The sequence below is a fragment of the Ctenopharyngodon idella genome, chromosome 13, assembly GCF_019924925.1.
Source record: "Ctenopharyngodon idella isolate HZGC_01 chromosome 13, HZGC01, whole genome shotgun sequence".
NCBI classification, from domain to species: domain Eukaryota; kingdom Metazoa; phylum Chordata; class Actinopteri; order Cypriniformes; family Xenocyprididae; genus Ctenopharyngodon; species Ctenopharyngodon idella.
In genome coordinates, this window is record NC_067232.1 from 2232927 (window position 1) to 2254181 (window position 21255).

Below are 21255 nucleotides of genomic sequence, written 5' to 3' on the forward strand. Positions count from 1 at the left end.
GTTTGGGGTCAGTAAGATTTTTTTTATAAATGAACTATTTATTCAGCAAGGATGCATTAAATTGATCAAAAGTGAGAGTGAAAACATTTATGTCACAAAATATTTTTATTTCCAATAAATGCTGTTCTTTTGAACATTAGTTTCATCAAAGAATCCTAAAAAAAATTATCACAATTTCCACAATAATATTAAGCAGCACATTTAACATTGACAATAATAAGAAAAGTTTCTTGAGCAGCAAATCAGCATATTAGAATGATTTCTGAAGGATCATGTGACACTGAAGACTGGAGTAATGATGCTGAAAATTCAGCTTTGCATCACAGGAAAAAATTTAATATTTAAAAAATATATTAAATAGAAAACAGTTATTATAAATGGTAATGATACTTCACAATATTACTGTTTTTACTGTATTTTTAGTCAAATAATAAATCTTACCTACCCCAAATTTTTGAACAGTAGTATATATTATAAATGATTATATTACATATATATATTATCAATTATATTTTCCTATATTAATTATTATTTATATATAATACATTATGATAACCAGCAAAATTATACATTTAAAAAAAAAAAAGTGGTTTTCCAAAAGTAGTCCATTTTTTCTAATGTAGGGGACAAAATGCCAGGTATATGAATGTCAGTTTATCAAATGTCAGCTTTAAAAGCATATTTCCTTTCCGAAACCAGCAAAGAAAAAAAAAAAACTTGGAATCATTACTTCAAAAATCAAAAACTTGGAGTCCATTTCCAAAATGTCTTTGGGAAAGAGGGAGTGATGCAAATGAATATGCTTGCTGCATTTTTAAATTCTTTAAATTAAAATTAAATTAAACCAAGGCTTGGAAATAGAAAGCATAATTTTTGTCTGTCAACGTGGACAACTGTTGAACCACTGTACTGACCGTATAGAACCCAATGCTGAGCAGCAAGGTCTTCAGGAGGACCTCGGCCAGGTGAAGGTGGTCTGGAGCTTCTGAACTTGAGCTTACACTTCCTGTGGGGCGATCGGGGGTGGGCGGCAGTGCCAGACCTGCACTCAACTCCCCAGGCGAGCTGTATCCCAGCAGGGATGCCACATGACTCTGTTCCTGCAGGCTGTTCAGCACCATATCCAGCTGTAGGCGCTGTAGAAGGGGAAACAGTAATATCACTGAATAATCAGCATTAACTACAATATTTACATGATACTGTAAAAACAACTGGAGCGCAATGGAACGACACGGGTTGAGAAACATAGTTTTAGCTTGAGTTTTGAGAACTTTTCTCAGCAAATATGGATATATGCAAGTAATTCAATGAATTAATCAGTATATGATGTGATTAATTCAATTAAAACTTTGAATGAACAGCCCAAACTTTAATAGTGTTTGTGTTTGAGTACCTGTCCTTTAGACAGGCTTTCCCAGCTCTCCGGGCCCTGAGGTAACAGCGAGTGCAGCAACTCCGTTCTCTCCCTGAGAGGAGGCAGCAACAGACACGCTCCGATGGACAGCGTGCTCATTACAGCCTAAACACACACACAACAATTAATGTCCACGGTGAAGGGAATGACTCATAATACTGGCATTGTGACAGATGACTCAGTCAAAACAGTTACACTGAAGGTTGTGAAAAGTCGTGTTCCCTGCAAACTCCCTCGAAGAGAAAACAGAGCCAACGGATTCCATCATCTTAGTGTTTTTAAAATGTGGGCAGAACTCCAGCAGCATATGCGAGCATTCTGATTGGCTGAAGTTGTTTACTGTTTTACTGTTGTGTAAGCCAAAAAGTATATCTTGTAATGCTGCTGGAGTGCGTTTTAAAAAATCTTGAACATAAAATATGTTTTGAGATACTGCATTTAAAAAAATGCTAGATGGAAACACCCAAATTTTAATATAATACACAAAATTATGTGTAATAAAAGAGTCACAGTAGTCTGTCTGTCTGTCGGTCTAACTATCCTTTTAAACCACATATATGAATATATGTGAATTATAAATGTAAATATGTGAAAATTGTGTATTACACAATAACAATAACTGTAGATGATACTGAGTTAGCAACAACTAAGAAACAACAACTCTTCATGGCAGACCTGTTGTATGGAGTCTGGTACATTAGAGTCAATGAGTCTGAACAGCAGGTTCCTGAGGGGCCGACCCTGAGCACCCAGCACTGTGGCCCCGGTTCCCCCTGCGTGGGCCAGCGACAGGTGGATGGACAACAGTTTCATGCACAACAACACAAACTGGTGATGTTCCCTGGGAAAGAAACCAAGAGGGAGAGAGTGAGAAGTTTGAAGATGAGAAGTCTAAAGTGACCTTTACCGCGTGCCAGGCCATATGTTGCTCTGACCCCATCCCTGTGGGTATGAAGATGGTAATGGGCTTGTGCCAGTTACCCCTGCGGCTGTGTGTGTGTGTGTGTGTGTGTGTGTGTCACATTCCAGTTACGTGAGTGTCTTTCAGCAGCTGACGTTGACTCTGATAAACCAGATCTCTTGCTTGCCCATGCAAAACTCGCTGCCACAATGCTAAGGTGTGCTAGGTGGTTGCTAAGGCATTGCTATGCAGTTGTTTAGTTGTTTTGGGAGGTTGCTATGTAGTGATCTAAGGGAAAAATCAAAAGTAGATGCAGAAACTTAGAGGCAGGAGTTAAAGGGTTTCATATGTATGAGAAGTGTTGGTGGTAACATTATAAGTAACACGAGGTACATAGATTACTTTTGTCAAGTAACTAGTAAAGTAACGCATTACTTTTAAATTTACAACAAAATATCTGAATATCTGAGTACTTATTTTACTTTTTTAAATAAGTAATGCAAGTTACTTTGTTTTCCCATTTATTGACTGACAACTCTCCTGTTCCCATGTTGAGAGAAATCAGGAGTAAGTGCCGAGGCGTTGTGTGCGCTGTGTAAACATGATAGTTATTCCAGACTAATTCTAGACTAAATATGAGTATACAGGTGTGTACAGGGATAAATTTGCATTTCCTTCAGCCTGAGGCTTATTAATTTCACTTTTGGTGTGAAAAAGCCTTTACATTTGCCAAAAATAGAACTTTTTTGTTATAAAAGCAAACAAACAAACAGCCCAGCCCAGATGAGAAAAGTAATGCAAAAGTAACATAACGCATTACTTTCCATAAAAAGTAACTAAGTAATGCAATTAGTTACTTTTTTAGGGAGTAACGCAATATTGTAATGCATTACTTTCCCTGAGTATGAGCAATAGTAACCGTAGTAACAATGCTCACCTTTGCTAGCACCACTAAAAGAATAAAGATGCCTAAAGCATATAAAGTCTAACGGTATTCTTGGAGCTTCCACATAATGGGACCATTAAGACATTTGACACACACACTCTCTCTCTTTCTTTAGAGATACTGATGCAGAATTAAATGTTCTGACCTCAAAGTCAACATGCATCACTTACCATCTTGTGGACTCAGCAGGGAAATATCTGCGATATTATATAATCTGTATGACAGCTCTTATGTAATCTTAAAGCTTGAAGTCTACAGCTGTAGACTACTGACATCTGACACTGCAAATGTCCATGCATCAGATTGGCATGGTTTAAGCATCCATCCATCAATCCATATCAGAGTTATTATTATAACTGAAACTAAAACTAAAACCATAAAAATGGTAACACTTTACAATAAAGGTCTCATTTGTTAATATTAGTTAATGTATTAACTAACACGAACTAACAATGAGCAAAACATTTGCATATTTAAATCACTTCATGTGAGTACAGTGGTTCAATATTCATATTATAAAGCGATGAGAATATTTTTGGTGCGCCAAAAAAACAAAATAAGACTTATATAGTGATGGCCAATTTCAAAACACTGCTTCATGAAGCTTCGGAGCGTTATGAATCTTTTGTGTCGAATCAGCGGTTCAGAGTGCCAAAGTCACGTGATTTCAGCAGTTTGGCGGTTTGACACGCGATCCAAATCATGATTCGACACAAAAGATTCATAACGCTCCGAAGCTTCATGAAGCAGTGTTTTGAAATCAGCCATCACTATATAAGTTGTTATTTTGTTTTTTTGGCGCACCAAAAATATTCTCGTCGCTTTATAATATTAATATTGAACCACTGTATTCACATGAACTGATTTAAATATGTTTTTAGTACATTAATGGATCTTGAGAGAGGAAATGTCATTGCTGTCAATGCAGGCCTCACTGAGCCATTGGATTTCAACAAAAATATCTTAATTTGTGTTCTGAAGATTAACGAAGGTCTTGCGGGTGTGGAACGGCATGAGGGTGAGTAATAAATGACATTTTCATTTTTGGGTGAACTAACCCTTTAATAAATGCTGTATAAGTGCAATTCATGTTAACTAAAGTGGTTAACTAATGTTAACTAATGAAACCTTTTTGTAAAGTGTTACCAAAAAAACATAAAAAATTGTTACTTGAAAAAATAAATGTTACTAAATTATTAAAAAAGACATTTAGTTTAACTTGATGCACCAAAAAACTAAAACTGAAATAAAAATGAATAAAATCTAAATAGACATATTAAAAAAAAACACTACAAAAATGAAGTGAAATTTAACTGAAATTAAATGAAAATGTAAAATCTAAACATTAAATCTAATATAAAATATTAATAAAAACTATAATAGTATCTCAGTGATCCATATATCCATATAAATTCATTCATTTTATAAAGTAGTGTAAAGTATTTTTAATAATTTAAACATAAAAATGAAAATATAAAAAATAAAATAATTTAAAAAGTTACATGAATTTTTTAAAAATGAATAAAATAAATAAAAATAAATGAATTAATAAATACAATAAAATAAATAAATACATTTAAATAAATAAATTAATGCCTGCTTTCTCTTTGCTGTTTATTTTCCACAATAAATCAAATGTGAATATTCAAGCATGCGTGTTGCTTCCAAGCGTTTCTTGTCAAATGTCAGGAGTCTCACAGGTCGCCCACCACTGTGCAAAAAGACCCCCTGGATAGTAGCTGATTCTTCTGATTCACACCATGCATCTATCCACCAACCTATCTATCTGCAAGATCTGTTGCATGATTTGTTTCTACAACAGAAATAACTGACAATGCATGCCTCTACATACATTATACTGTACATTATATTGTTTAATCATTAATGGTGCAAAACACAATTCATAGGACATCATTTGTAAATCGTTGTTTGGTGCTGGTCCAAGTGTGTTTATTTACCTCTTAGAGGGGAAAGGTGCAGGTGGTGTGTCTCCACTGATACTATCGCAGTAACGCTCCAGGAAACTGCGCAGGTACGTAAACGTGCTCTCCTCGAGATCCACACAAAACGGCCTGTGCCAAGCCACCAGCTGCCTGCCAGGCACATAATTCACATTCAGTCATCCCAGGAAAACAATGTTAAGTGAACATCTTTGAATAATGGAAAATGTAAATGCGATTGCATTAATACATTAGTGGTGAAACTCACACCAGATGGAGTGATACGGGTTTTGATTTGCATGACGAATATGAAAATGTTTTCGTTTCCTGTAGGCTCAAACTCATTTCAGGACAAACTGCTTTTGTTTTGGGTTTAAATAAGGAAGTGAGGGCTTTTTATTTCCACTATCCACAGGCAATGAGAGGCATAAGAAATGAAATACTGTCCATGCATTGTGGAAAAGCAATCAAATCACTCATCATAACTAATGAAATATGTCTTTGTCTCTCTCCTCACCTGTCTGTGGGAACTGCGGTCCAGGCCAGGCTGTGGGAGGTGCCTGCAGTGATCTGCTGTATTGAAACCCCTTCTAGACCAATCACCTTCTTGGGTTTGGTGACTGGCGTCGAGGTGTGGCCCTGCCCACATTGGCCCATGGCATTGTTGCCCCAAGCAAACACTTCGTTTTCTGTAACAAAAAAACAATAAAATTACATAAGCATTTTTATAAAGAAAAAAAATGAATGTGACATAAATCTGAGAATTTCATTTCAGTGAATAACTACATACTACTTTTGTCCGTTTTAAGACTTGAAAGCGTTATTAGCCATTTGTTGTATTTATATTGAAGAGTAACTAGTATGGCTCTTCAAAACCCTCTTTTTTGTGTCCCACAAAAGAAAGAAATGTTGCAACTGTCAACAATTATTTTCTGTAACTAAAATAAAGCTGAAATAAAATAAAATACAGATATTAGAATAAAAAAAACTAAACAAAATGTAGAAAATGTAGCCTTTGCAACTAACTGAAATTATTAAGTTTAAATTGAAGTACTAAAATTACTAAAACTAAAATGACAATAAATTAAATCAATATAGAAATTGCATAATATATATATATATATATATATATATATATATATATATATATATATATATATATCTCACCGTGAGACAGAGCGAGACAGTGGCTGTCTCCACAGGAAATGTCGATGACTTTAGTGATGCTGAGTTCCTCTATCAGTCGAGGTCTGAGTGAGGTGGTCTCAGACGAGCCGCAGCCGAGACACGAGCCGCAGCCCCACGCAAACACCTGCATACCACACACAGGAGAACATAGAGACACGAGAATTTATATGGGTGTATATAACGGTACATATTTACTTAGTTAAAGTCAGTGGGATAAATGAGAGGTTGTGTATACCTGGCCAGCAGATGTCAAAGCCAGTGACGACTGGCTCCCAGCACACACTTTCCTGATAATGAAGCCATGCAGGGCTTCAATCACTTTAGGCCTGTACACACGGTTTGTGTCACCATGTCCCAGTTTACCTGTAACACAAACACAACGTTTACACACACACAGAATTCCCTTGAACATGGACAACAGTAATTTAAGGTGCATCAGATTCAGAGGCCATGCCAGTACTTGTTTCAACAATTGGCTCTGTATTTTGTTTTATAAAAACACTATGCAATGGCTGCATTTCAAACATGTTTAGGCTTGTCTGTGGATATTATGTCTGATAGTGTTGCATTAAAGGATTTTTCTTGCTATACTTATGAAAAGTAAGCGTCACCATGTCCTACTCACTCTGTAAGGCAGAAGTGAGCCCTGTAAAGGGTACAGAGCTTTACTGTCTCATACTGTATGTGTTCTTTACGTGCGTATGTGGGTTTGATCCAGAACCTTACCTTGACAAGCAGCAAAACTGCTGTAAACTGTGTATAGTTATAGTTATATAGTTATATATTCAATTCGTGTGAAAAAACATGAAAATCTATTCTCACATATATTCCTTGGGTGATAAAACGATAGATAGAATGATAGACAGATAGATAGATATTATTTTTAATTATTACCTGTGTGTTAAGCTAAAAATGTTACTTAAAGGGATAGTTCACCCAAAAATGAAACTTCTGTCATCATTTACTCACCCTCAGGTTGTCCCAAACCTGTATACATTTCTTTGTTCTGTTGAACATAAAGGAAGATATTTTGAAGAATGTAGGAAACTGAACAATTCTGGGGCACCATTGACTTCCATAGTATTTTTTTTCCTACTATGGAAATCAATAGTGCCCCAAAGCGGCCTGGTTACAAACTTTCTTCAAAATATCTTCCTTTGTGTTCAGCAGAACAAAGAAATTCATATAGGTTTGGAACACCTTGAGGGGGAGTAAATAGAGAATATCAGTATGAATATCTGTAAAAAATAAAATAATTCATTCAAAATTCATAATTCAATAATTCAAAAAAATAAATTTAAATTAAATTAAATTAAATAAAAAAATATTGGTCGAATACCCAGGCAAAAACTTGATTAAAATAAAATTACTTCGGTCTTCATGAAGAATTGAGGATTTTTTAATCACCAAATAGCAAATTTACTAACTCAGAGAGTCTGTACATGTTGAAAAAGTGCTTTGTGTGATGGGATGACTAAATTACTTTTGTTTGGTCTCCGAATACACTTCAGCGAGATGATGGAAAATGTTCATGGGAAATTAAATTATTACTGATTTTGGTGTAAAATGTAAACTTCTTCAATTCAAATTAGTATTGCAAATTGATATTTTCGTAACCATTTTTTGCATTGCAAAATAAGGTGGATATGAAATATTACCATTGTCCCCTCCTCCAAAGGACCAGACGATTCGGCCATCTTGAGCCACAGCAATGGTGTGAGAGCTGCCACAGGCCACTTGCCCGACCCCACTGATGTCCTTGACCAGAGTGGGCACGTTACGACTGTGACTGTCACTATGACCTATATGACAGACAGACAGAGTAAAAATAAGACAGAGACAGACAGGACTGACAACGGTCTGACTCAGTCTGAGGAATCAGGCATCTTGTCGACTGCCTGACAAATTTCTCTGTGGATTAAAAACGGTTTGAATGTGCACAGCAGTCATTCAAACCGTAAAAACCACCTCACAGAAATCAATAGTGAATTGTATTTCACTGACAACACTACATCTGAGAACATATACACAGGTCTTAGGTGTGTGTGTGTGTGTGTGTGTGTGTGTGTTCAGTGATGTTGAGGGTCTGTAAGAGGACAGTGATGTACCGAGTCGACCGAAGTCGCCTTCCCCCCAGGTGTATAGCTCTCCGTCATTAGTCACCGCAGCACTGTGTCTGTATCCAGCAGACACACACACCACAACCTGCAATACACATACAGGAAACATGCACACTTTTACAAATGCAATGATAATACAAACTAGTTTCTTACATTTTCTGAAGAAATATTAGTGGCTGCTTGAGCAAATACCTTTGATTAGACACAATTAGAAAAAAGCTACATTCTGCATGTAGAAAACACTATTTCCTCTCACCTTCCCTAAAAGTGGGCCCTGAATAATCTTGGGGTATTTCTGCGTGGCGCTGTTCCCGTGGCCCAGTTTGCCGTAATCTCCGTCTCCCCAGCTGAACACCTCTCCCTCCGCCGTGACAGCCAGCGTGTGTCCGTCTGATCCCTTGGAAGATGACACCTTCCTCATGGTGCGAGGCGGTTCCAGAACCAGCTTCTTGGGCATAGACTGGTTATTAGAGTCTCCCAGTCCCAGGCGGCCATAACTACCCTTCCCACAAGCCTTCACGGCACCATCAGCAGATACAGAGAACGTGCAGTACTGGCCCGCCTCAATCTGCAGGTGGAAAAAGAAAAGCGCCATTTAGAGCCGAGTGAATTGAATCAGCTGTGATCGAGGACGTCTAAACTGTATTAGTGAAAGGGCACAGTTTATTAAGATGTGGCTGCTGTTTTCTAAATTGTATTTCGCAATAATAATGAAAAGACATGTCTGTATTAAAAAGCAGAGACTGTTGGGCCTGAACGCTACTCCAGATTAGATAACCAAACTTTGCACAACACATATATTTTGTTAGAGAGAAAACAAAGAAATTTAGATGGTACAGTTTACTATTATTTATAATATAGTCAATGACCAATACGACCCTGACTGCATTATAACTGCATTATGACTGTAAAATAAATAAATAAAAAACTATCACTTCTTGTTGCCTCTTAAAGTCGTAATTAAAAATGAAAAAAGCAATAAAATAAATAAATAAATATAAAATAAAAATATAAAAATGAGAAAAAAAAATCATCAAAAATCTAAAAATTTGATCATTTTACAAAAAAAGAACATTAACTTACTAAGCAAAAAAAAAAGTAAATTAAAAAAAAAAAAACTAAAATAAAGGGACAAAATCCTTCAATAAAATAAACAAATATTTAAAAATAGAATGAACACAAAATTGGAAAAAAAGAACCAATAAAAAAAATGTGCCCTTTAAAAAAAATTACAAAATATGCCCTTATATTATGAGATTTCAATATGCATATTTAATTAAATCATTTTACAAAAACAAAAAACACAGTCACTGGTCCCATATGATGCATTTCTTATTATGCAACTAATAAATTAATTTACATCATCTCACTTTTTTCTGTCATACAGGAAAGTGGAACCAAAGTCTTCTGTTTCTCTCTATTTGAACAGTTAAATATTTCTCCAAAAAGTTTAACACCAAGCTAGCATTTCTTTCATCCATAAAATCTGACATGCTTATAAAGCTCATATGTGACCCTGGACCACAAAACCAGTCATAAGGGTAATTTTTTTTTAAATTGAGTTTTATACATCATCTGAAATCTTTCCATTGATGCATGGTTTGTTTGGATAGGACGATACTTGGCTGAGATACAACTATGTGAAAATCTGGAATCTGAGGGTGCAGGAAGAAAAAAAAAAAAAAAAAAAAAATCAAAATAGAGAGAAAATCACCTTTAAATTTGTCCAAATGAAGTCCTTAGCAATGCATATCCACTCACAAAATAAATTTTTGATATATTTACAGTAGGAAATTTACAAAATATCTTCATGGAACATGATCTTTTCTCAATATCCTAATGATTTTTGGCATAAAAGAAAAATCAATAATTTTGACCCATACAATGTATTGTTGGCTATTTCTACAAATATACCTGTGCTATTTATGACATATTAGACTACAAAACTATGTTTCCCATGTTTTTGTCCATCTAATATAAATGAGCTTACAGCCCAGAGTGTGCCTTTACCAAGAAAACAATTAGATCTTTTAATTAAAAGCTCTTTTGTACAGCTGTCAAATTGAGCGTTGCGATCTGTCTCATTAATTTTTTCTTTGAGTGGTCTTTCTCCTGCTTCTCATACTGTCTATGTTGAAACTAATGTTAGCTTCATGATGGCTTCCAGTTATTTGGATTTTCAATACACTTGAGTAACATAAATCCACACACACCATTTGTGCATCACTGAAGCCCTGAGCCAGTTTGGGCTGTAAAATCTTCTCCAGCGTTCCCTCAGCGAGCTGATGGCTGCTGTTGCTACCCCACACGTACACCATGACAGCATCGTTCTCCGAGCCGGAGGAAGAGGACGAGCCTGTGCTGCATGAGCACAAGCAGTTAGAGGCCAGGGTGCAGATCTATAACACACACACACAGATTAAAGATTTATTTATTTAGTCTCTCTGACTTGGCACGAGATATCTTTAATAACACCTGATATTTCAGTCTGTGAACACTTATAAGGTAGACAGTGTTGGGGGTAACGCATTACAAGTAATGCAAGTTACGTAATCAGATTACTTTTTCAAGTAACTAGTAAAGTAATGAATTACTTTTAAATTTACAACAAAATATCTGAGTTTTTTTTTTTTAAATAGTATTCATTTCACTTTTGGTGTAAAAGGGCCTTTACATTTGCCAAAAATAGAACTTTTTTTGTTGTTATAAAAACAAACAAAACAAACAAAGTAACGCAAAAGTAACGTAGCACATTACTTTACATAAACAGTAACACAATTAATTACTTTTTTAGGGAGTAACGCAATATTGTAATGCATTACTTTTAAAAGTAACTTTCCCCAACACTGCTTATAGATTTATTCGCACAAACACACCTCTTCAAAAAGGCAAAGAGCAACATGCGAGAGGCTACAGAGTCCATCTGCATCTTTCTTCAGCACCTGAGTATTGACGGATTCACCGCGAAAAGCCTGTAAGAACAAACAATGAATTAAACAATATTTGCAGCTAGAATATACAGCTAACTGGTGCAACAGTGGATTGTTCAAAAAAAGTACTGTAGAACCAAAAAAAAAAACTGATAGTATACATATAAATTTTTTAACTCAAAATAAAATGCTGCTTTATTTTTAAAGTCACAATGAAACAACAGTAGTGACAGATCTTTTCTTACATATTATGATGTACATCAGAGTGAAATGGATTATCGAAAAAAGAAAAAAGAATTAGGACGAGGACTTCTATCAGTCTGCTGTTTATTGAATGGAGGCTGAATGCAAACTTGCAGTCGACTGTAAGAAAGGGGAGGTTAAAGCGGACTAAATGATTGGAAGTACAACATTCATCACCAAAGAGAAGTCTGTCGTTTCACCGGAAGATCAAGTTAACAGCATGTATTTATATTTCCAAATTAGCATTCAGATGGTCGATTAAAGGTGCAATGTGTAAATTTTAGCGGCATCTAGCGGTGAGGTTGCGAACTGCAACTAACGGCGCACACCCCTCGCACCCCTCCCTTTCGGAGAAGCTACGGTGGCCGTCTGGCCGACACAAGACAAAGATGTCATCTGAGACAGCAGAGAGTAGCCTGTGAGAAGCAATGAGGTTTCTTCATACTTCTAACAAAGAACGGTCTCTGCTTCTAATAAACCAGACGACGGCTACTACTACTACTTTGTGCGTATTCAACGTAGTGACGATGCAAGCTGCCTCTAAAAACACGAACGACTTAGAAGAACAACAACATAGTGACTAAACGCACTCTGTAGAGTGTTTGTCCGTTTAGGGCTGCTGTAGAAACATGCCGACGTATAATGGCGAATTGACATGGAGGGGGGACCCGCGGTGTATGAGATAGAAATGGCTCATTCTAAGGTAATAAAAACATAACAGTTCATTATGTAAGGTCTTTATGCACCACTAAAAACATAGTTATGTATATTATATTGCATTTCTGTCAATAGATCCTCACAAATTTTACACATTGAACCTTTAAACAATTTGAAGGCAAGATTTACCAAAACCCATGTCACTTCTGTAACTGATTGAAACAAAATATTAATTGAGAAAACAAGATGTAGAGTAGGATTTGTAAGGTAAAAAGTGGCCTAAAAGCTAAGGTTGGCTAAAACGCAACATCTAAACCACTGATTGGCTATTGGTTATCCAGTGGCCAAGCAACCTATATTACATTACCATGAAAAGAAAATTGGTTCATTATATTTTGATTTAAGATTAAGAAGATACAGTAGTCTCAGTTTCCATACTGGCACCAATGTGCTTAACCAGCTAGCTTTTCAGAGAACAAATTAACATTGTACTCTGTAGTAGGGGAATCTATAAACAAACAGTTGCTTCAATATGGGGAACAAGTTCTGCTGAACTTCAAGCACAAAAGCATTGAAGTAGACATATTTCAGATTGATTAAGACATGAATAAATTAGAGCACGGCACATGGCGGGTCTGGTGTGGCTCAGGCGGCTTTCAGAGCTGGGAAGACGGCCAAGAGCTCTCGGTCAAATGAAAGCCACAATCTTATTTAGAGCAAGGAAAAATGTTTGAGCCATTCCTGCCCTCCATGAGAGGAATATAGAATAATGGTACACTATTTTGCTAATGTATTAGCAGTAACAATTAGCAACAACAATTTCCTTTAAGTGCAGAGGGAGGGATGAACAAATGGAGGGTGTTAGCCTAGCCTCAGCACTGTAACTCTATACTCTCTCTGTGTGCAAAAGAGGCACAGCTTTCTATATTAGTGCCCATTATCCATTAGCATTACTGTATATTACTTCACTTATGCTATTAGCATGACCGCTAGGTCAACCGCATGGTCTAGGAACACACCGTGTGCTGGCGCATCTGTTGTAGTGTTTGATGGATCAGCTCGTAGCCCACTCCAACTGTTTCAGAGGTGGTGGAAGAAGCAGAGGCGGCCAACGCCACCTCCACCCACTCCAGAAGGAAGCGCAAGGACCCTCTTTGTAAGGCCAGCGAGAGAAGGAGCTCCAGGGCTAGCCTGCGACCCGCCCGATCTGCCCCAGATCCACTGACTGCCGTCTTCTTCAAGAAGTCTCCAACTTGTGCAAGACAGTCAAGCCCCACTGTTGGGATCTTGTTCTCGTTGGCCAAGGAAAGAGGAGGCAGTGCGGCCAGGACTGAAGACGCAGTGGCCAGTACCTCATTGCACAAAGCGACATCTGGTGGGTTCTCGAGACGCCCCCGCTGCCAACTCTGCCTCAGTAGGGCAAAAAGGAGACTCAACCCAGTCCGGACACCCATTTCGATTAGAACGTCTGTGCCCGACTTCGAACGGGAACTGCCTGTTGGCCAAGGCTCAGACACTGACTCAAGAGTGCCCCCTTCTGCACTGGAGGATGAGGGCTGGGGAGGCAGCGGTGCTCGGAATCGGTCATGATACTTGCTATGGAGGGCGTAGAACACCCTCTGGAGGATCACTAGCCTGTGGTGCAGGGATAGGGCAAAAGGGGTCCTTGCCAGCATGCGATGGGCCAGGCATCGTTGACTGTGTAGCAGCGCGGACAGATATTCCTCCTTCTCCTCCTCAGCACTGGATTCGTACTGGAAGTCAGGCAAGCGGGGACCCATTAGGTCCTGCACCGGCTGGGCCAAGCCTACAACCTCCTTGTTGTAGAGCAGTTTTGCATAGAGAGCAGCCGCTCCGTGCCGTGTGGCTGTCTGAATGCTGTCCTCTGCTGCCCAGGAGCTGTTCAGGTGCTCCTGCCACTTGAGCATCACGTGGGTCTGAGAAGGCACCATCACTGTACATTATTCACACACAAGAGGCACATAGCTGCAAGAGAGAAAGAAAGAACAAAAGTAAGATACTGTTCTAGACATATCTAGAGTTTCAATATGAGTCCAATACTTCCAAACAAATCAGAAAGTTGCCAATATGAACCCCTCTAAAATGAGGCATGGCCATTGTACTCTTGAACAAGACTCTTAAAGTGTGGTCACATTTAATATTGCTTGGTGAAATCCACTTATTTTCAAAAGGAATATGCATGATCAGTTTTGCATGTTTCACGGATTGTCCAACAGAGTTTGAAAGTGACTTACGTGTGAGCGCTGCTTCATGCATCATAACACTGTTGACAATAGACATTGGACCTTTTTTCCTGCAAAACTTTGTTGTGCTGCTAATGTGACAACACCTTTAACCCCAGGTTGCTTCAGGAAGACTGATGTTGTTCTAAGTTCATGATGCTCTAAGGCAAATGGCAGTAAAAGTTGTCAAGGTCAATCAAGGTCATTTTCCTGAGGCACGGTTTGATTGAACATGAGGAACATAATTGACATAAGCACGGCTTACTTGCCGCTGCAGATGACAACGATGGTCATGCATTATAGATTAACAAGCGATTAATCACTGACCCAACACCCTCCCACTCCACCCCCCCACATATTTGTGACACATTAATCAGAAGGTTTAGACTTCACCCTAATCTAGTTATTATGTGTAAAACTGATTACAGACTCCAGCGGCTGTAACTAGCCTACAAATAATCTGATGAGAGGTGATGTTAAGATGAAAACAGCCTCAAAGCACCAGGGTGTCTCCTCTCTGGGTCTCTTTCCAACCTGAGAGAAAGTTAGCATTCATCTGAAGATGTAACAATGAATATATCCCTTTGAGAGCTGTGACGTTTAAAAAACTCAATTTGAGTATGTGATGTATTAGTTCAAACTATACCTGTATACTCCAAAGAAAATGGAGACATTTTTATTATTCCAGCATTCACTTTTTATTGCTGTCCTTTTAATCTTACATGTCAGGAATGTATGGAAGCTTGTTTCTGCCATGAAATAAAAAATTAAAAAAAAAAAAAAAAGGTAATTGCGACTTTTTATCTCACAATTCTGATTTTTTTCCCTCAGAATTGCGAGATATAAACTCACAATTGCGAGATATAAAGTCAGAATTGCGTGATATACAGTCAGAATTGCAAGTTATAAAGTCAGAATTGTGAAAAGATATAAACTTACAATTGCATGTTATAATGTCCAGTTGTCAGGGAAAAAAGACTGAAGTTTTTTTTCAGAATTACGAGTTTATATCTCACAATTATGACTTTATAACTTGCAATTGCATGTTAAAAAGTCAGAATTGCAAGATATAAACAATTCTAAGAAAAAAAGTCAGAACTGCAGGTTTATATCACGCAATTCAGACTTTATAACTCGCAATTGTGAGTTTATATCTAAAAAAAAAAAAAGGTCAGAATTATGAGATGAAGTCAGAATTGCATTATAAAAACTCGCAACTATGAGAAAAAAAGTCAGAATTGCGACATTATATCACAATTCTGACTTTATATCATGCAATTCTGACTATATAACTCACAACTGCAAGTTTAAATCTCGCAATTCTGAGAAAAAAAGTCAGAATTCTGAGATAAAAAGTTGCAATTACCTTTTTAATTTTTTTATTTAGGTGGCGGAAACAAGCTTCCATAGGAATGAACACAAAGTTCAAACCAACCACATTGTAGCCTATTATGTGAGCATATAAATGCAACCTTGTGAGACTTCTTTCAAAAACATAAAAAAAAAAATCTTACTGACCCCAAACTTTCGAATGATAGCCTGATTATATTTATTAATTAGATTATTTATCTTTTACTCACCACACACTATATTAACTTGCGCAACTTTTCCAATGCTGTGAAAAGGGATTACTTGCATTTTTGAGAATAAAAAGAGGAAATAAGGAACTCCGGTGGTTAGGATGAGAGACCTACTCATGATATTTTATTTCTGTCTTGGAAAACATATGACTAGCTAACATATGAATATGAAACCTTACTTGATTATATTTGGAAATCAGTAATGACTGACATGATCAATCCAACACTTGGACAGCAGTATGACTCGGATCTAAAATGGAAATCCAGGTCAAAAAACCTGAATGACATCATCAGCCTGGGAATTGAGCAACCTGGACACCTGCCTCCATCTCTGCTTGAAAACTCTCACAACAGTGAACCCAGTGGCCTTTAATCACTTTGAGCAAATTACCACCACCACCCCCAGTTGGTTAGTGTCCATGAGCAACATGACCCAGCACTTCCACGTCTGCCCAGTCTTACACCCCAGAATGTATTACACCCGGCAACCTCTACGGTTTCACTATGTATAAAAATAAAAAGGATGCTTCTCAAAGCTGCTTCACAGTTATGTGGGAGGCGGTGTGGGACCAAGTGTCACATTCCCCAGGAACTCTGACTAATCCTACAAAAACCATGACAACAACAAGTCCTTAACGTGGCGGACTACGAAAAGAGATGCTGAGCTTATCTCTGAGGTGTTTCCACTTTACAACAGACATATTGGCGTGAGTACAATGCTATGGGTGTAAATATAGACAATCTTAGGTTACAAGTTACTATTAATAATGAGAAAGAGGTAGTTATGCACCCAAATAGTAATTTTAGATCATGTTTAAAAATAGAGGCAGAGAACATGCAGTTTTAAACCAGTGTTGATCTGATAGCTCATGGGTGTCCTTTCCGAATTAAACTAGAGGACAAAATAGCTGTTGGGTCATTCCTTCTGAGAAGTTCAGATTCATGTTCAAATGTCTAAATGTGTTGGACATATAATATAATTAAATAGCCTTATTTTTTTAAAATATGAAAATCATATTGGTTAGTTTTCTTACACTACCGTTCAAAAGGTTGGCGGTAAGGTAATGTTTTTGAAAGAAGTCTTACCAAGTCTGCATTTACTTGATGAAAACTACAGTAAAAACAGTAATAATTTTCTTATATTTTAAAATGTAATTTATTGCTGTGACCAAAGCTGAATTTTCAGCATCATTACTCCAGTCTTCAGTGTCACATGATCCTTCAGAAATCATTCTAATATGCTGATTTGCCACTCAAGAAACATTTCTTATTATTCTAAATGTTTAAAACAGTTGTGCAGCTTAATATTGATTGATTTCTGATGATTCTAGCAATCATTTAGAATGACTTTGGTTTGAGAAAAATAAAAATAACATTTGACTAGATTAAGCATTTCTTTCTTGGGAATATTGTTTTAATTGGCAATCAATCTACAGGCTTTTCTGTGTCCTCAATATCACTGTCCATCCTGTTAGTCTCTTGTAAAATCCCTTTAACTAAAAGCCAGTTCCCTAATAACATTATCTTCCTGGAAGTGACATCATTTCAGTGGGAAAACAACAGCACAATAATTAGTGCGCAATGGATTTTATGATTTTTATGTGTTGTTACTTTTTTGTGTAACTTTAAAAAATCCAATCCTGTTTGATAAAATTAGAGAAATCATTATGATATTATAAAAAAAACTTAAAAGATGGTTAAAAATATCCACATTAACTATTAAAAATATCAAAATTAAATATTAACATTGACACCCTCATGCAAGCCAACTCTCATTTTAGCATCCTGTTCATTTTCTTTGTCTTTGTGTAAATAGTCACATCTGACCAGAACCTAATTATAAAAGTCAGTGACACCTTTTTATGTAAATATGCTCTTAAATTATTCATTAATAATTTAATAAACACAATAATATTCTCTTTTTTAAGTTACGTGTTCAAAAGAATGCTGCATAACAAGAATGACCCAGTAAAATGTGTGTAATAAAAAATGTCAATCTGGTGTCTCGTTTGTCTTAATGGTAATAATTCATGACATGTTTTCAAGTATTTCTTGGAATCTCAGATGCGTGTGTTGAAAATAAGCCCACAGTAAAGTGATTGAAACTCACAAAGGATGTTAACTAAAAAAAAAAAAAAAAAAACAGCGCATGGAACCACAGGGTCATTCCCAGCCACAGAGGTGAAGGACTAAGCTTGAATGAGTCAGACAAACATAAAGATCCCCAGCCAAGAATTTCCACTGCCAAGTGCCTATCACTGTTGACCTTCTGTTGAAGTGAGACTGAAGTGGATTCAATTCAGCAAGTCAGAATGGTCTGGGGGGCTGATAGTCTGGACACCTGACTAATCCAGGGCAACTGCGACAACTAAAACTTCCTTCCAGTGTGATCATATTTCATACAGAGGCCATCAATATATAGAACAAGAAAAGAAGATGGTATACGCACACACAACTGTGGTGTAAAACTAAAAAGCTGAGCTTTGGGGTTTGTGTTGAGAGCCACATGTCTCCTGAAAACCAGGGCCGTAATCACCATAGACATTGAAAGGGGGACAAGTCCCCCCCAATAATTAGAAATGGCTAAAGCGTCAGTTTAACATTGAAAGAGAGTGAGGTAAGACGTAAATAGTGAAACATTTAAAGGTGTAGTGTGTAAATTTTAGCGGCATCTAGCGGTGAGGTTGCAAATTGCAGTATAGAGAAGCTATGGTGGCCAACACAGGACAAATATGTCTTTTTCTGAGACAGCAGAGAGTAGCTAGTCAATCAAAACGCTCTGTAGAGCAGTTTGTCCGTTTAGGGCTACTGTAGAAACATGGTGGCGCAAAATAGTGACTTAACATGTAAGGGGACCCGTGGTGTATGAGATAGAAATGGCTCATTCTAAGGTAATAAAAACATAACGGTTCATTATGTAAGGTCTTTATACACCACTGAAAACATAGTTATGTATATTATATTGCGTTTCTGTCAATAGATCCTGCGATAGAAATGTTAAACGACCGACAGTAACATCCAGTGATGTAAACTACTCGACTTTATTCCCAAATAAGGCCGTTTTGAATTGAAAATATGCATTTACGTGATTCGTGTAATTCCTAACAGAAAATTAAGAAACGTTTTACATTTTCAACATATTAGGTATACAAATAAATGTACATGTGCATATTTTAATGCAAATATTAATTGCAAATAGTTCAAAATGATTATTATTTCCCATATAGAATTAGACCTAGAATTTCCTTCACTGTTCTGTTTCTTTATGCTTTATAAAAAATTGGGTGACGGTCAGTACATGGGAACAGTAATCCTGGAATAACCTGATGTTAAAGTTCCGTCATCATTTACACACGTTCATGTCGTTCCAAACTGATGTGAAGCTCTTTCTTCTGTGAAAAGCAAACTAATATATTTTGCATAAAATAAATACAATGAAAGTAAATGGGGACTGGAGCCACCAAGCTCCGAAAATGACAAATAAAGCACTTTACAAATGATGTGTTATTTTTTACTTCAAACCTGGCTCAAGTTGGAGTCATATGAATTAATTCTATGATATTTTCATCATGTGCACACACTATCATTGTATGGAAAAGATCAGTGTTGACATTTTGCAAAATATTTCTGCTTGCAGGACAGAAAAACATTAGGGTTAGGGCGAGTAAATGATTCATTTTGGGGTGAACTGTCCCTTTAAATGCATTTCTCGAAGGAACAATGGTGATAGTTTACGGGTCACCTGCTCTCTGCCGTAAAGACCAATTTGGACCAGCATAAATATCTATGGTTTGGTGCTTGTCTAGCTGGTGGACCAGTATAACCATATTGTTAAGCAAAAAACAATGCTGGTCAACCAATATTGTCTTTCTAATGAGGCTGGTTAACCAAGGAAGCTTTGCTTTGTTCAGCTGGTTAAAACCTATGTAGCATTCAGGCATCTAAAGCAACACATCCTGGTCTTTTACAACAGTGGTTTGAACCTACAATCTATAGCCCCAACACCACATCACCCCAAATAATCTGCTAATGGTGGACCAGAATGCATCAGATATGGTCTGTCAAACAATCCACTATGCATCTAAACCCTTATCTTTAATAAAATACAACACATTATGAAAAACGTGACCAAAATCAGATCAGTAACCACAGAAACATGAACTGTCACTTGGACAAGACTTATATTGTTGCATCAGCTGGGACTCAAAGCAACAACAGTGATAGATACAAAAATAGCTGACATATGACGAACTCAACTGTTTAAAGAGCTATACCACATCAACTACAGATACGACAACCCATTATCACATACTGTCGAATAAAATATAAAAAAGACTGTGTAAATAACGCTTACCAAACGATCCGATGTTCTCTCTTCCTTATGTCATTCACGCCCAGCAGATCAACCCACTGCCCCCTGCAAGGCTCTTTAAACCTGCTGTCTACCAGAAAGGACGTGAATGCTACGCTTTATTATGAACCATATCCTGTATATACTTTTACAAATAAACACTTTTGAATTAAATATAACTAAACGCCACCCGGCAAAGAGGAGTTACGCAATGCGAGGACGAAATGCCGGTTAATCTCGCGCTGGAGGGTGTTTATAGTAGGGTAGGTTGCCGCTCCGCAAGCTGTTGCCATGAAAAATTGCGGCGTTCGTTTTCAGGAATGCGCGTACAGCGGTGGATTTTACGCATACGGCGTAGTGTCGTGACGTCATGACGTTTACATCGTAAGGGTCCGTTATGTCTAGCTTTTGTTTTTGCGATATTACTTACAATTGCTGTATCAGACTTATTATCGTTAAGTAAAACTATCATAACATTTTGTTTATTGAAATAGCGCTGAAATAAAATATAAATATTAGACGAAAAACTTTTCGTTTAGTTTAACTGGAAATAAAAAAAAAAAAATGAAACAACAAAAAAACTAAAATATAAATATTAGATGAAAAACTCAAACTCGTTTCAGTAATTTTCGTTTAGTTTAACTTTAAATAAAATAAATAAAAAATAAAACAACAAAAAACTAACACTGAAATTAATAAAATAGTAATGTTTAAAAAAAAAATAATAATAAAAATGACGAAA

General features: G+C 36.8%; 1 protein-coding gene across 11 annotated transcripts in view; it reads right to left on the reverse strand.

The window, feature by feature from the left end:
• The window catches only part of LOC127524980 (probable E3 ubiquitin-protein ligase HERC1), a 75775-nt gene extending 54939 nt beyond the window's left edge, over nucleotides 1-20836 (reverse strand). For 9 of the 11 annotated variants that reach the window (XM_051917105.1, XM_051917098.1, XM_051917103.1 and 6 more), the window contains exons 1-14: nucleotides 20517-20833; nucleotides 13359-14325; nucleotides 11386-11481; nucleotides 10723-10908; nucleotides 8766-9077; nucleotides 8498-8594; nucleotides 8048-8191; nucleotides 6625-6752; nucleotides 6369-6513; nucleotides 5719-5890; nucleotides 5220-5354; nucleotides 2090-2255; nucleotides 1394-1519; nucleotides 915-1136 (exon numbers count right to left, since the gene is read on the reverse strand). In XM_051917105.1, coding sequence (XP_051773065.1) covers nucleotides 915-1136; nucleotides 1394-1519; nucleotides 2090-2255; nucleotides 5220-5354; nucleotides 5719-5890; nucleotides 6369-6513; nucleotides 6625-6752; nucleotides 8048-8191; nucleotides 8498-8594; nucleotides 8766-9077; nucleotides 10723-10908; nucleotides 11386-11481; nucleotides 13359-14291 — 2862 coding nt within the window. In that variant the 5' untranslated portion in view covers nucleotides 14292-14325; nucleotides 20517-20833. Of the gene's footprint in view, nucleotides 1-914; nucleotides 1137-1393; nucleotides 1520-2089; nucleotides 2256-5219; nucleotides 5355-5718; nucleotides 5891-6368; nucleotides 6514-6624; nucleotides 6753-8047; nucleotides 8192-8497; nucleotides 8595-8765; nucleotides 9078-10722; nucleotides 10909-11385; nucleotides 11482-13358; nucleotides 14326-20516 lie in introns of all 11 variants that reach the window. The other 2 variants (XM_051917097.1, XM_051917102.1) reach the window with 2 other exon arrangements.
• Nucleotides 20837-21255: the final 419 nt, after the last annotated feature.